We start from the raw sequence: 12,798 nt of genomic DNA on the forward strand, positions 1-12,798 counted from the left end.
CAAAAAGGAGACAATGGCTTTGCTATTTTAATTACTATAATTGAGAATCTACAAATTAACCTTTATTTGCAAACACCTCATTCCCTTCTTCATCAGGTAACCCACACTGTAAACTGCAGGAGCACAGAGTAACCAACAAAGACATTTCCATCCCAACATATTATGGAAAAATACAGAGTCATCTCTCTCTAATGAGAAAACTTCAGGGTGTCACAATGCCTTGAAGCTGAAATGATATCTCTATGGAAAAGATTATAATTGGTAGCGGGTCTCACACAGCCAAATCAGGCTCTAATCCAATCACTAAACTGCCATATGCTCTGTTCTAAGCCATCAGCCAGTTCCTCACCACGACTCTCCAGAAATAACCGTGGTTTGCAATTGCCCAGCTGGGCATTTAAAATATTCTACAAAGGTTTGGTGCCACCCATTTGGTGGAAAAGGACATAATCTCATTGTGATCCTTGCAAATTCATCCCATTTTTATTTCTGAGAACAAATGGTGAAAAGAAGTAACAAAAGCATAGAACTATGAAAAAAGGTGAACAAATGCAAAGCACCCTTACAGATATTTCTAGAAAGCACAAACAGAACTGAGAGAAAAATCACATCTCCAGGTTTGCCCCCAGAATTACTCTTTTTAAGACAAATACCTATAATCCATGTCAAACGCACTTGAACTGTTAGGCAACATTGATTTTGCAGTCTAAAACTGGGATCAGCATTCATTCTTTGCCCACACAGAAGCCCAAGAGGCATCAGCACATACAGGTTCTTTGAATGCCCTCTTCCCTTTCAATTTAAAGGGAATTCCCCCTCAGTGCCCACCTCAATTGTTCTCTTTCCATTAAGTGCATATCCCAGCAACTCTAAGGCAAGAATTGACTAAGTAGATGTGTAAGTATCAACTGATAATCACTCGTGTGTCAGACATTGGACTGCAGTGAAAAGATAAGAATAGCCTAAAACCAGGAGCCAGAATCTCTTGTCCCACCAGTACCCAGAGCAAAGGTTCCTCCTCCTTCTAGGGAGCTCAGGATCAACAGCACAGGTCAAGGGACCTTCTCTCTACACCTTGAAGACCTTCTGATGCGGCCAAGTGCTGGGCTTTGGCACCCCCCCAGGAATGCTTGAGGATCAGGACAAAGGAGGACACCAGCACCAGTGGATGCACACAGCTCTCCTCATGGGTTCCTGCCACAGAGCCCAGGTTCACTGCCTGCCCTGGCTCTCACCCAGCCACACTCAGGCTGCCTCAGAGCCACACCAGGCAACAAGCACTGCTTTGGATGGCACTCCAAGGTCCTCAGGGAAACCTGCACCTTCCATCAGCTGTGGAAAGGCTAGAGAGGTCACACTCCAGGAGAAAAGGACCTCTGCAGAGTAAGTGTCTCTATGGACTCTGGACACCCTTTTGTGTTTTCCTTTCCTTTTAAACAAGTATCAGACTTTTTTACATCAATTGAAATACACTTTTTAAATAAAGTATTTTATCAGCAACCAAAAGTAAAAACATCCCAGTGAAAGGACACCAATAAACTCTCACCATTCCTCCAAATACACAGAAAACAAAACAAAATTATCCGCAAATACAATAATTTTTACAATACAGTTCAGCAGTATTGTCTCTTTACCTAAGTGCTGAAAACATGACTGAAGAATACAGTAAGAACTCAGGAACATCTGGCTGGATTAATTAAATCCCTATTTTTCATAAGGAGAATTTATTCCTACATACCTCAAACTTCAAATTTGGTAGTATCAAATCCCCTCAGTCACATTATGAGCTCTTTAAGGTATTCCAAAAGCATGCTCCTCTGTACTTGTCAGAATAATTCAGCTTGTGTACTGTATGTATTTACATATCACTGTATCTGATCTGTCTACAGCATGCAGACCCAGCACACTTGCAAATGCAAAATGAAACCACTAGGGACACAGATGTATATTAAAAGTGCCTTAAATTTGGCCTGTTTGCAAAAAACTCAGAAAGTCGTGCCAAGGCAAAGCAGAAAACTTGGACCATTCGGCTCTTCAGGTCTAGTTCATAGAATTGTTTTCACAGAACAAAAAAACAAAGCATAAATATTTAATTCTCCTGACATGCAAACACCGTATTGTTTTCCTGTTCTCATTTTTATTTGCCATCCAATTAGTAGATTAACACAAGTACAACTTCCCACCTCTGCACTGAGGGAGATGCTGAAGAGGAGACAGGCATTCCTCAGTATTAGCAAAGGTGGGAATACTCTGGGGTGAGAGACTTTTTTCAATAAGTCAGGTCACAGAACACAGTTATGCTGATCACTGAGGTTAGAACCACTAGTCACAAGCTTTAAATTAGCAAAACAATTCTTAAAACTAATTTTATTCTTATGGTACTATTTTATAAATAAATAATGTGAATTAGTATTTAATTGTTTCAACCTGAGGTTTTAAATTTTCCACCTATCAGTATGGGAAATCTCTTGGCAGCCCTGGAGGCTATGTGAAAATTAAATTTTTTTAGTTTAATTATAAATTGGTTTTGCTGTAATAGTGGAGGCTTTAATTGAAATATTTTAATTAAGTGCTTGAAGCCACACAATGCTGGCTTTTTGCAGCAGAATAGCTTATCTCAGAGTCTGGAGTTTCACATTTACTCAGCTCCTGCATGCACACAGCCTGCTGTAGAACTAATTGTTACTGCTGCTTTTACCTGGTTAATGCACGTACCAAGACAAGCAGTGGGTGCATTCAACCACGCACGCTGGACCACGTTCATAATGTGGGCAGTAAAAAAGGGTCCTTAGAACTGTTTAAAAATAATTAGAGTGAGGGAAAGAAAGATAAAACTGTAGCATCTTGTTCAAGATGTCCCTGATCCCCACAGTTCTTTCCTTCTGGCAGCCCTCCCAGGAGGAGCAAGTGGCAGACAGGGCTATCAGATTGCTGACGGACAGCCAGACTATGGCAAAACACAGCAGGGAATGCTGATCCCTCCTTCTCCAGATAGGATATCAAACCTGAAAGCACTTGCAAGGTTCATAAACAGTAGGATCAACATTAAGATATCAGGAGTGTGGGAAGGGGGAAAGGGCTGCTTGCTTTTTCACAGATGAACTTCCACACATGAGTATTTCAAAAACAACACAATCTGTGTCTGGGGCCCCTCCCAATGACACAAAGGAATAAAGAAATGGGATCTAGAAGGACAGAGGAAACTGAGAACAGCAGCAGTAGAATTCACACTTGTAAAACACTGTATAACCTCTGAAGGTTTGTGGAAAGGGGGGTCAGGCATGTGTTATTATCCTGACAACACAGGCAAGAAGAGCAGAATGGTAAACACTGATCACCTGCACCAAATTCATCCATAAACACATGCATGGCTTCTCTAAGAACTAGGCTATAATACATTTTCCTGTTAACATGGTACTGAGTAAAAAAAAAACGCAAATCGCCTAAGTTTTCAAGCACTAACAACTATGGAAACAGCTTCTGCAATACAACCAAATGAACTAAAAAAATTTATGCTTCAAAAGAGTTACTTGCAAGGAAACCACACAAGAACCAGAAGAGGCAAGGAAGTAGTTATATAAGACTTGTGGGAAAGAACTTCCCATGCATTGCAGTAACAGAAAGGTAATGCTACTAAAAAAAGGGGAAAAAAGCCCCGTCTTCTACTAAACAGTGCCCTCACTGATTACATAACTTAAGATTGAAAAACAGACAAATAAAATGTATTTGACAGTGGGTTAATTAAATTACAAAAGAACATACTGATTCACACAACATATCTTGTCTCCAGCAGAAAACATTTAGGAAGAAAAGGAAGAAGGACAGACACTTAGTACAATTATATAAAATAGGCAAAATGTCATTTCAGAAAACAAATATTGGCTGTCAAGCAACTAGGTAGAGTAAAACTACAAAATGGAAGGGTGGAGCACTGGGGGGGTGTTTCTTGCCCCATTTCTCCCATATTCCTGTTCTTTACTGGCTAGTAGAACTCATTCTGTCTGAAGAAGAAAAGTCTGCCAACTAATCTTAGAAGCCAAGGAAAATAGATTAACAGAGGAAATGAGTAGGCCTGGGCTTCAAAATTCACCTTCTCCAATTTCTCCTTCCTCCATCTAAAATGCACAACTAAGCTGTCATGAAACCACATGTTGTAGTAGTAAAAAAACCATTTTGTTATTTTAAAACCTCTGAGAGAAGAACATGGCCAAAATTGTGACTGAAAGCTGAAGAGACTTGTCAGAATTGGCAGGATATAAATTTCAAGAAAATTAAGAAACTCCCAGCTGGTAGAGATCACTTTAGCTCTTTTAATCCACACTGCTATGCTGATCCATACCAGCTGAAAATTTGAACCTTCTTTTGTGTTGTGCTATTTTTAAGCAGCTAAACTTCAGACTTGAGTACAATTGTTCAATCCCACGACAAGAATAGTGGAAGCAGAAGAGAGCCAACATGTCCCAGTCACTCACTGAATACTTCATGTGCCAGTCAATTCTTATTAGTGCTATCAAATCACCTACAGCTGTTCCCAAGTCTCTCCTGGGAGCTGCAGTGAGACACAGCAAACCCTAAAGGTTGAAGACTTTCTGCTTTGAACATTCCCTCATGTTCAGACCACCCCATCCACCTACATTTTCTATGAGTCACCTTGGTGGCCTCGAACACTCATTTTGTGAGGCAGGACCCCAGGTTTTGTGTCACATGTTACCCAACCTCTTGTTCCTCACTTACTCTACCCATGAAACAAACTGTGGCATCTCTTCCCATCAAGAAATCTCCTCGGTCTCCATAGTGAGAAAAAATTCCCTGGCAGCACCTAGATCTATGAAATCATACAAACACAACTTTTGAGAACAAAACTGGGTCTGTCAGCTGGCTGATGTCATCCTTCAGACACTCACCAGGGTGACAATGGCACATTCAGCAGTCAGTTGAGCAGCACTGAACAACGTCCGGACAAAGCGGTAAATCTGTTTCTGCTCCGGGTCATGTTTGTCATAGTCTGGTGGCACTTCGGATTTCTAAGGAAGAAATACTTCCAAATAGGTGACTGAAACAAAACGAAGCAGACAGAAAAAAAAAAGACAGTTCACATGAAAGGGAAGGAGAGGCAGATGAACTTACCGAAAGGGGATGAAGGTTTTCATCGAAAATATCTAAGAGCATTCTTCCGTCTGTGTCCCTAAAAGTATTAAAACCAAAGCACTGTCATTATCTGAACACAACAGCACACAACCCTCATAGACACAAGTGCACCATTCAAACTCCAACACTCCTCGTGCTGTGGGGTGCTTAGAAACACTGATGAAATGTGATTTCCAAATAGAGGTTAGACCTACTTTGGCATAAGCTCCTCGTGTAACATGAAATTCATATTACAAAACACGCTAAAACACTCAGCTGTCAGTGCCCAAGGTACAAAACTGTTGTGCTCTTTACTATGAGGCTTAAAAAGCACTACTACAAACTTGATAAAATCAGGCCAGCTTACTCTCCTTTTCTCCTTTTTTTAACTTATTCATGTCCACCCCTGCAATCTCTCAACTCCTCTTCCTCCTTCATTACCAACATTGTAAACATTTACTGTGGCATTCACATTCTCTGAAAAAATTCCTTCACCCAGGGTTTTTCTCCTGGGAAGCTGAAAGGCAGCAAGAGAGGCCTCAGAGAAAAAGAAAACAATTCTTATCTCATTTGCTTCTCCTGTGTTGTGCTCACATGGAATGTGTTTGGGGATTGTTTCATTGGATTCTGGTGTGAGTTGTTTTGACTCTTTGGCCAATCAGGGCCAAGCTGGGTCAGGACAAAGAAGAGTCACAAGTTTTCATTATTATCTTTTTAGCATTCAGTAAGTATCCTTTCTGTATTCTTTAGTATAGTATAGTATTCTTCAATATAATATAGTATAATAAATTAATAAATTAGCCTTCTGATAAGATGGAGTCAGACGCATCATTCTCTCCCCTCATCGGTGGACCTGCATTTACAATAGCTTACTAATATGCAATGTTATTTTTAGTCATCTTTTCGTTAATACATACATACTTCACTTTTAATTTACCTAAAAAACCCTATTGTACTAATGAATTTTGAAAGCCAAAAGAAGCACATACAAACAAAGATTCAGATAAAATAATATCCCCATTCATTGGTTTCATAAGATGTTTCTCTGAAAATCCCTGTAGCTCAATATCAGCATGCACATTGACGCAACTTCACAAGCCCAACATCCAGGATGCAACGTAAGATTTTTGTTGTATGTAACTTTGGCAAGGACACTAACAAACAAAACCAAGTATAACTGTACCAGAACTGGCACTTTCTGGACAGATGCATCCCTGTGACCTACTTATTACAATCCCATCTTTATTTTTAGCATCCCTGGTACTCTGATCATACAGTTCTTAACAAACAAACCACTGAATATATTTTCTATCTTTGCTTAGCAGCACGTGTCTCTCAGAGCATGCAAACCACAAGTTTTACAGTGGACTCATGTCTGCAAAATACATTTATTAACTCAAAATCTGAAGGTGACTTTTTTTCCAACTAAAATGGAGGCTAACACTGGAAAGAAACATTTTTAATATTAAAAAAAAGAAGATCTAAATGAAAACAAACAACCAACAAAACAACAAACAAAATAAATAATTAAATAATACCAAAACCTGGACTGGGGTAATTACTAGAAAATTCCTAGCAGCAAGGAGTCTAGGCCAGACTCTTTCAACCCTACCTAAAAAAGCAGTATCTTAATGCAGAAGTAGTCTCCCTGAAATGGTGGTGTGCTACAGTAAACTCTGGCATTTCACAATGCCAATAATTTCCTATTTTATTTCTTCAGGTTGTAGCTGCTGTATGCTATGAGGTCACACGTGACTGCCCTCAAAAACCTATTTAAAAAACTTGAGAGGTTTTTGTCTTCACTAAAACTGAGACTGTACTCTTTCAAAAATGGACCATCTACTGATTACTCAAGCATTCTTTACAGTCAGCTTGCTGGCATTCATTTTATTTCTTTAGCAAATTCACCAATGCTTACGCATTCCTTCAAAAACAAGATGAGTATAGTTTTTTAATTACTTGTTGAGTAGCCAAGACAACAAAACATGAAGAACACTGATCAGTATAGCCATGATAGGAGACACTGGGAAAGGGAGGAATGATAACTGGAATGCTACAATCAAATGAATTGTGAGAAACATGTGAAGAAATATTATATTTCATGCATAGCTTCTCAAAAAAATTAGATGGGTGAGGGTTTAAAACATTAGGAAGTAATTTTGGTTTAAGTCTCCTATGCAGGAGAACAGGACCAACTAAACACTGTCTAAAATGAATTATTCTCTGGAAAAGGAGATGCTTGACTCATTTTCTATCAAAATGAACCTTGAGTCAAAGAGTCACAGTGGTTTCATACTCCCCATCCCCCTTAATGAACCAAAACCTCCCACATACGTCAACAACTTCCTTTTCTCCTATAACAGCAGGAAACAGAACATATGTTTTGCTCTTGCTGTTTCAGCAGCAAGCACAACTGAGTGCTGTTATCACATTGTCCCTCCATTCCCAAATCAGAAAGAACCCAAGAGTGAGCAGTTGTTTCACATCCCTCATTCCAGAGTTTCTCACTGACACACATGAGCTTGGCTCCAGCATCACTGCTGGGACTGTCCCAAGGGCAGGCACAGCACTTCCCCATCCCAGGCACATTCCAGGGAAAGCAGCCGCAAGCAGTTTCCTGAATCAATCACCTCGCCATCCCAAAAGTGAAAGGACAGACAGCAACTTTCCCAAGAAAGTAACAGTCAGAATGCATTTGTTTTCAAGATGCTGACACAGTACTCTATTTTATAAAGGTCTGGTCTCCCTGTCTACCAGCTGTAGGTCACATTTGCATCAGGCTGTGCCAGCCAACAAATGGGCATAATTTACTGCAGACAGGGATCAGCTCCATGGCAGTCAGCATAGATGGCCATGTATGGCTCACTGTGGCTCTGGATGCCCCTGGTTCTGGATTCTTCCTGCTCACTTGAGAATTCTTACTGAGGTCTCTTACCTCTTGTAGTCTCTGATGTGCCCAACTCTCTCAAGCCTTTTACTCAGCTGCCATGACACTTAGGAGAACACTTAATTGATTTCCACAAAACTTTGGAGTCCGATAATCTTTGAGATCTCTATTATTTAGTCAAGCATAGTGAAAACTGACTAGCTAACTAATCCAGGGACTATGGAAAAAAAGGGGAAAAGGAACCACAGATGGATAAACAAGTAATCCAAGCATGACCACTCATGCCTTATTTCCTGGTAAATGAGATTAAAAGTTCGAGAGAGGATTTCACTCCAACTTTTGCTTTATACACTGCCATGTTTCAGTCCAAGGCCCACTGATGTCTTAGAAAGTCTTCTAAGAGCTTACAGAGGGAATCAAGCCCTAAGCCCTTCTGCACATATAAAGGATTCTCTTGAGATGTCAGCCTTGTTTCAAGAAGTGTGATGGGTTCCAGTGACCTGAAACATGGTCCTGAATGACGTACCAGCTGAACTTTAAACTCATGAGTAATTCCTTTTGTTCTAGTTGGACTTCTGATAGTCCAGAAGAAAAAAACATCTAAGCGGCTTGATAAATCAAGATCTAAGCCAAGTTCTCTGAAAAGGCCAATTGAAAAACCATGGACACAAAAGTAACGTGAATTATTTATACAACCTCTCCTTAGAAATGTCAGGAAATATTATTTTAGGATACTGTGACGTATCATGAGGACAGGGAATTTAAGATACAAAAGCACAATTCAACATGAAGAAAACTCATGTATGTGCCAAGTCACTTCTTAGAGAATCTTTTTTCTATTCATTTTCCATCAACTTGACTGAGCAGAGATCTAAAACATAATACACCAGGAGAGACAAGCCAGGACCTGCTCTGTTTCTGAGGCATCTTGAATGACATCTATTCACAATGCCACTCTTACTGTATAATTCAAGGGTTTCATTTCAAAATCTGAATTGGTCACTTATAAACACAGTTACCTTTACAAAGGTGCAGCTAAAAATACAAAACCAAAAGATACTATTCAGATTTTTCTACGTGTAAGTGCAACATATGCAACAATGCAGAAGTGCCCCATATAAAACCAAACACTGAATGATCAGAGCTTTTCAATGTTGAGCTGTAGTTCCAATTTTATGGTACTTAATCCTCCAATTTTAATTTTTCTATGTAAAATAATACCTATATAAAATGTGTGTGTTTTTTATTGCTCGCCTGTAAGTTAAGAAAATGAGTACCCAAAAACATTTTGAAAGAAACTAAGCATGGATTTTTAGGGTTTGAGCAGTTCACTTGTTTCAATAAAAGTTATTTTCAGTAACTATTCACATACCTGTTTTTGATGTGGTAATATATTGCAAGAGCTACACTGTAAAGAAAAATAAAGAGTTAATACCTCAGGACTGCCATATTATATTTTCTGTCACATTGCATGCAAATTTAAAACCTAGCACAAAGCATGACAAACAGCATATGGTCAACAGCCAATTTTCTTTTGTTCACTGTTAGATAGCAGGAAAACTGCTGTAAACAAACAATTTTATAATGTTTGTTTTGTACACTCCAACTACATCCTTTTTACTAGTAATGAAGTAATTTACTTCATATTATCATCATATTCATATTATCATCTTATTTCATGTATCAAGTTGCACATACTTCCCATTTAATGCCCTGCTCCACTAAATCCACTGATTAAACCCCTACTGACTTCCAAGGCTGAAGACAAAGCACCACAGGCATTGGACAATCTCTTTAGTTTTGCTGCCAGGTTAACACAAAACATTTTAATCACCATTGGCTTATGATTGTTTATTTAAATCCATTGCTTGTGTCTGTCTTTATATAGCTGCTCAAACAGCAGACTCAAATACCACTCTCGTACAGTTTTATAGCATCAAGTTACTTATTTTAACTCAGGAAAGACAACTCCCTGAATAACTAACTGCATTATGCATTTCCCCTACTCTCAGCCACACACCAAAGCACCCCTGCTTATATTCTGCACACAGACAAAAAGTGTCCTTATATTCACAGAAAGTTAAGGTTTTGACTACATACACAACTAACAGACCTCATTTTGTTCTCATGAGATGGAACAAAATTAAAGCATGGAGCCTTATTTTTATCCTACAGTTTCCAACTCCCAGCTCATGCTTTACTCACAATATATTTTTATTGAAGAATGAAGCCGAGCCAGCACTCTCCCTTACTTACTGCAGCAGCATAAAATCAATTTAAGCTAAAGGGGAAAGAGGATGGAGGAGGGAATTCACCGATTCTCTTTGTAGACAGTTTGTTTCATCAGTGATTCACTGTAAGATACTTACGTCTTATACTAATGCAAAATTCCCCCCTTTTCCTTTAAACACCTTTTAAGGGTCAAGTGGTTGCTCTCTGATTTTATTTCAGAATTTTTATATGAAAACTGAGATACTGCATGTTAGGAAAAGAAAATGTTGGCGCTAAAACTCTAGCAGAATTTTACACTATTTCAGGTTTGACTGGAGGTTTTTTTGAACAGCCATACAGTAGAAAACATTTTTCTCCATTAAAAGCAAATATATTTTACTAAATTTTTATGAGCTTTTACTACCTGTATTACACGTTTTTAGATCATACATGCTTTTTAAATTTGGCTTTTTTCTACAAACACATATTTAAGGACTCAAGAGATAGGGTGTACCACAGACATTTAAAGACCACAGCTGTTACTGAACACAAGAAAAACCCACATTTATGAATGAATTTGATTTGACAGAAAGATATTCACAAAAGGAATTAATCTTAAAATTTAATTTTAAATTATGCCCCTAGGAACACACTTGCAGCTCCAGTTCACTTAATGAAAGCAGATGCAAGAATCCATGGCAGCTCTGCTTGCTGCCCATACGATTGCCTTTGTAACAAAATGTCAAATTAAGTTTAGAAAATATTTACTATTTAGGAATCTGTATCAGAACCTGAAAGTCTCTCAGGGCTGCAAGAGAGTAACTCACCCAAGTTTCATTCTACCTTTCATACACTGGTTCAGCTGGCACTAAGAGTGCAGAAATGATGATTATGGAGCTTTCCATCACCCTACCCCAGCCATCCTGACTGCTGCAGATGCTGCAGTGGATACAGCAATATTTTAAACACACCAGTGCATAATATGACCTAGAAGAGATGAGCAAAATGCCTCCCTCATAGATTTATCTATGTGCAATAGTTATTTTCCTGCAGAGACTGCAAGGTGTGGGGAAAAAAATGAAGTTGTCCTACAAAAGCAATAATCCTACTGTTTCCTTACCCTTCAACCTGCCAAATGTGCAGCTGGACAGAAGATGCAGAGAGTTTGTGTGCCAGAGTTCAGTTTCTCACCCTCTGTAGTCCCTTCTCACGCCCTCTGAGCCCTAGCAGCTTCCAACCCTTCCCATGCCGGCAGCTTGGCCTGAGCCCTGCACAACCCCTGCCCCATCCCAGCACGGGCTCTCCCAGCCCTTCTGCCCCCACCATGCACCTGAGTCCCCCCCAAACACACCAACCTTCTCCCCACTATCCGCTTGTCCTTCTGTGACCTGAAAATGCTTCTTGGCTGCCGCACCTGAACTCATCTCTTCTTCCCACGAGCCATGGCAGGTCTAATGCAAAAACACACCCAAAACCCACCCAAAAGGCTGCACCTATTCTGCATACAAAGGGTTTTAGAGAAGAAGACTATGAGATTCAAGGAGGAAAAAAGCCCAAACACCTCAGAAATGGAAAACCTTTTCAAAGTGTTAATCAGAACTATTTTTAAGTTACTAGTGACAGAAACATGAAGAAAAGCAAGACTATATTCCAGGCAGAAAGAGGTGATGAAGGATCAGGCATCAGTTTAACTACAAAAACCTTTCTCCTCTCCCCTGTTTTTCCTTTAACAGAAAAATTAAGGACTGTCTTAGTGACCACATTACAAACTCCTTTGTATGTGCTAGTCTAAATAGATTTATCTCTCATTTAACACCTCTGCAGCAGAGATATTGTCTTAAAGTTTTGCATTTGTGTACACCAAGGTAACCAATCTACAGCCAACTCAAGAAAGGCTATCAGCAACCACTAACAAAGAGCACAAAATGCCTGAGCATTTGGTCTCTATTTTCCCCTTACTGTACAAAATGGAAAGAACAATGCAAATATCAACTTCATTTCTCTCCAACAGTAAAAGGACATCAGTGAAATTTAAAACACTCATCTGAGACATCACCCAGTAACTCTGCAGCATGACTGATTAAATAATTTTATTACTTCTAAAAAACTAAAACCTTTGAAGCTTGCTTAGGAGTGGTTCATAAATAGGTATACATAAATACACACGTAAAATGTAAGTGCTAGCAAAAACAAATAAATTGTAAAACCCACCATTTGATGGTATACTTGAGGTTTGGTTGACTGACCGTGCTGTCATCCAGGAAAATAGTGGAGCAGGAACTGTACTTCCTTCTCAACTGCCCAGGAGGATGCTATCAAAAACATGCAAAAGAACAATGGCAATTATGTAATACCAAAGCATTTTTTAGAGGAAATGTAAGAATCTTAAAAATACAAATTTCTGTCTCTCACAATGATGCACACAGTAATGTGATCACATCTGGAAGCAGCTCAGAAAGTTGAGGAATAATTAACAGTGCAAAAGTCACAAAAATCCCTGCCTGAGACTTGCTAATGCTTTCAAGTCCCAAATCCCTTGTGTCTCTCCTTCCCCAAAAATATGCAAAAATTTT

General features: G+C 39.2%; 1 protein-coding gene across 3 annotated transcripts in view; it reads right to left on the bottom strand.

Annotated features, from left to right (window-relative positions):
* CCNY (cyclin Y) overlaps positions 1-12,798 on the bottom strand; it is a 119,264-nt gene that overhangs the window by 16,907 nt on the left and 89,559 nt on the right. For all 3 annotated transcript variants that reach the window (XM_054273765.1, XM_054273767.1, XM_054273766.1), the window contains 4 exons: positions 12,437-12,537; positions 9,387-9,422; positions 5,128-5,185; positions 4,905-5,024 (listed from right to left, as the gene is read on the bottom strand). In XM_054273765.1, the coding sequence (XP_054129740.1) occupies positions 4,905-5,024; positions 5,128-5,185; positions 9,387-9,422; positions 12,437-12,537 (315 nt within the window). The remainder of the gene's footprint in view (positions 1-4,904; positions 5,025-5,127; positions 5,186-9,386; positions 9,423-12,436; positions 12,538-12,798) is intronic.

Source organism: Melozone crissalis, unplaced genomic scaffold (assembly GCF_028551555.1).
Source record: "Melozone crissalis strain CALT ecotype California unplaced genomic scaffold, PUWL_Pcris_2 ptg000016l_1, whole genome shotgun sequence".
Lineage (NCBI taxonomy): Eukaryota > Metazoa > Chordata > Aves > Passeriformes > Passerellidae > Melozone > Melozone crissalis.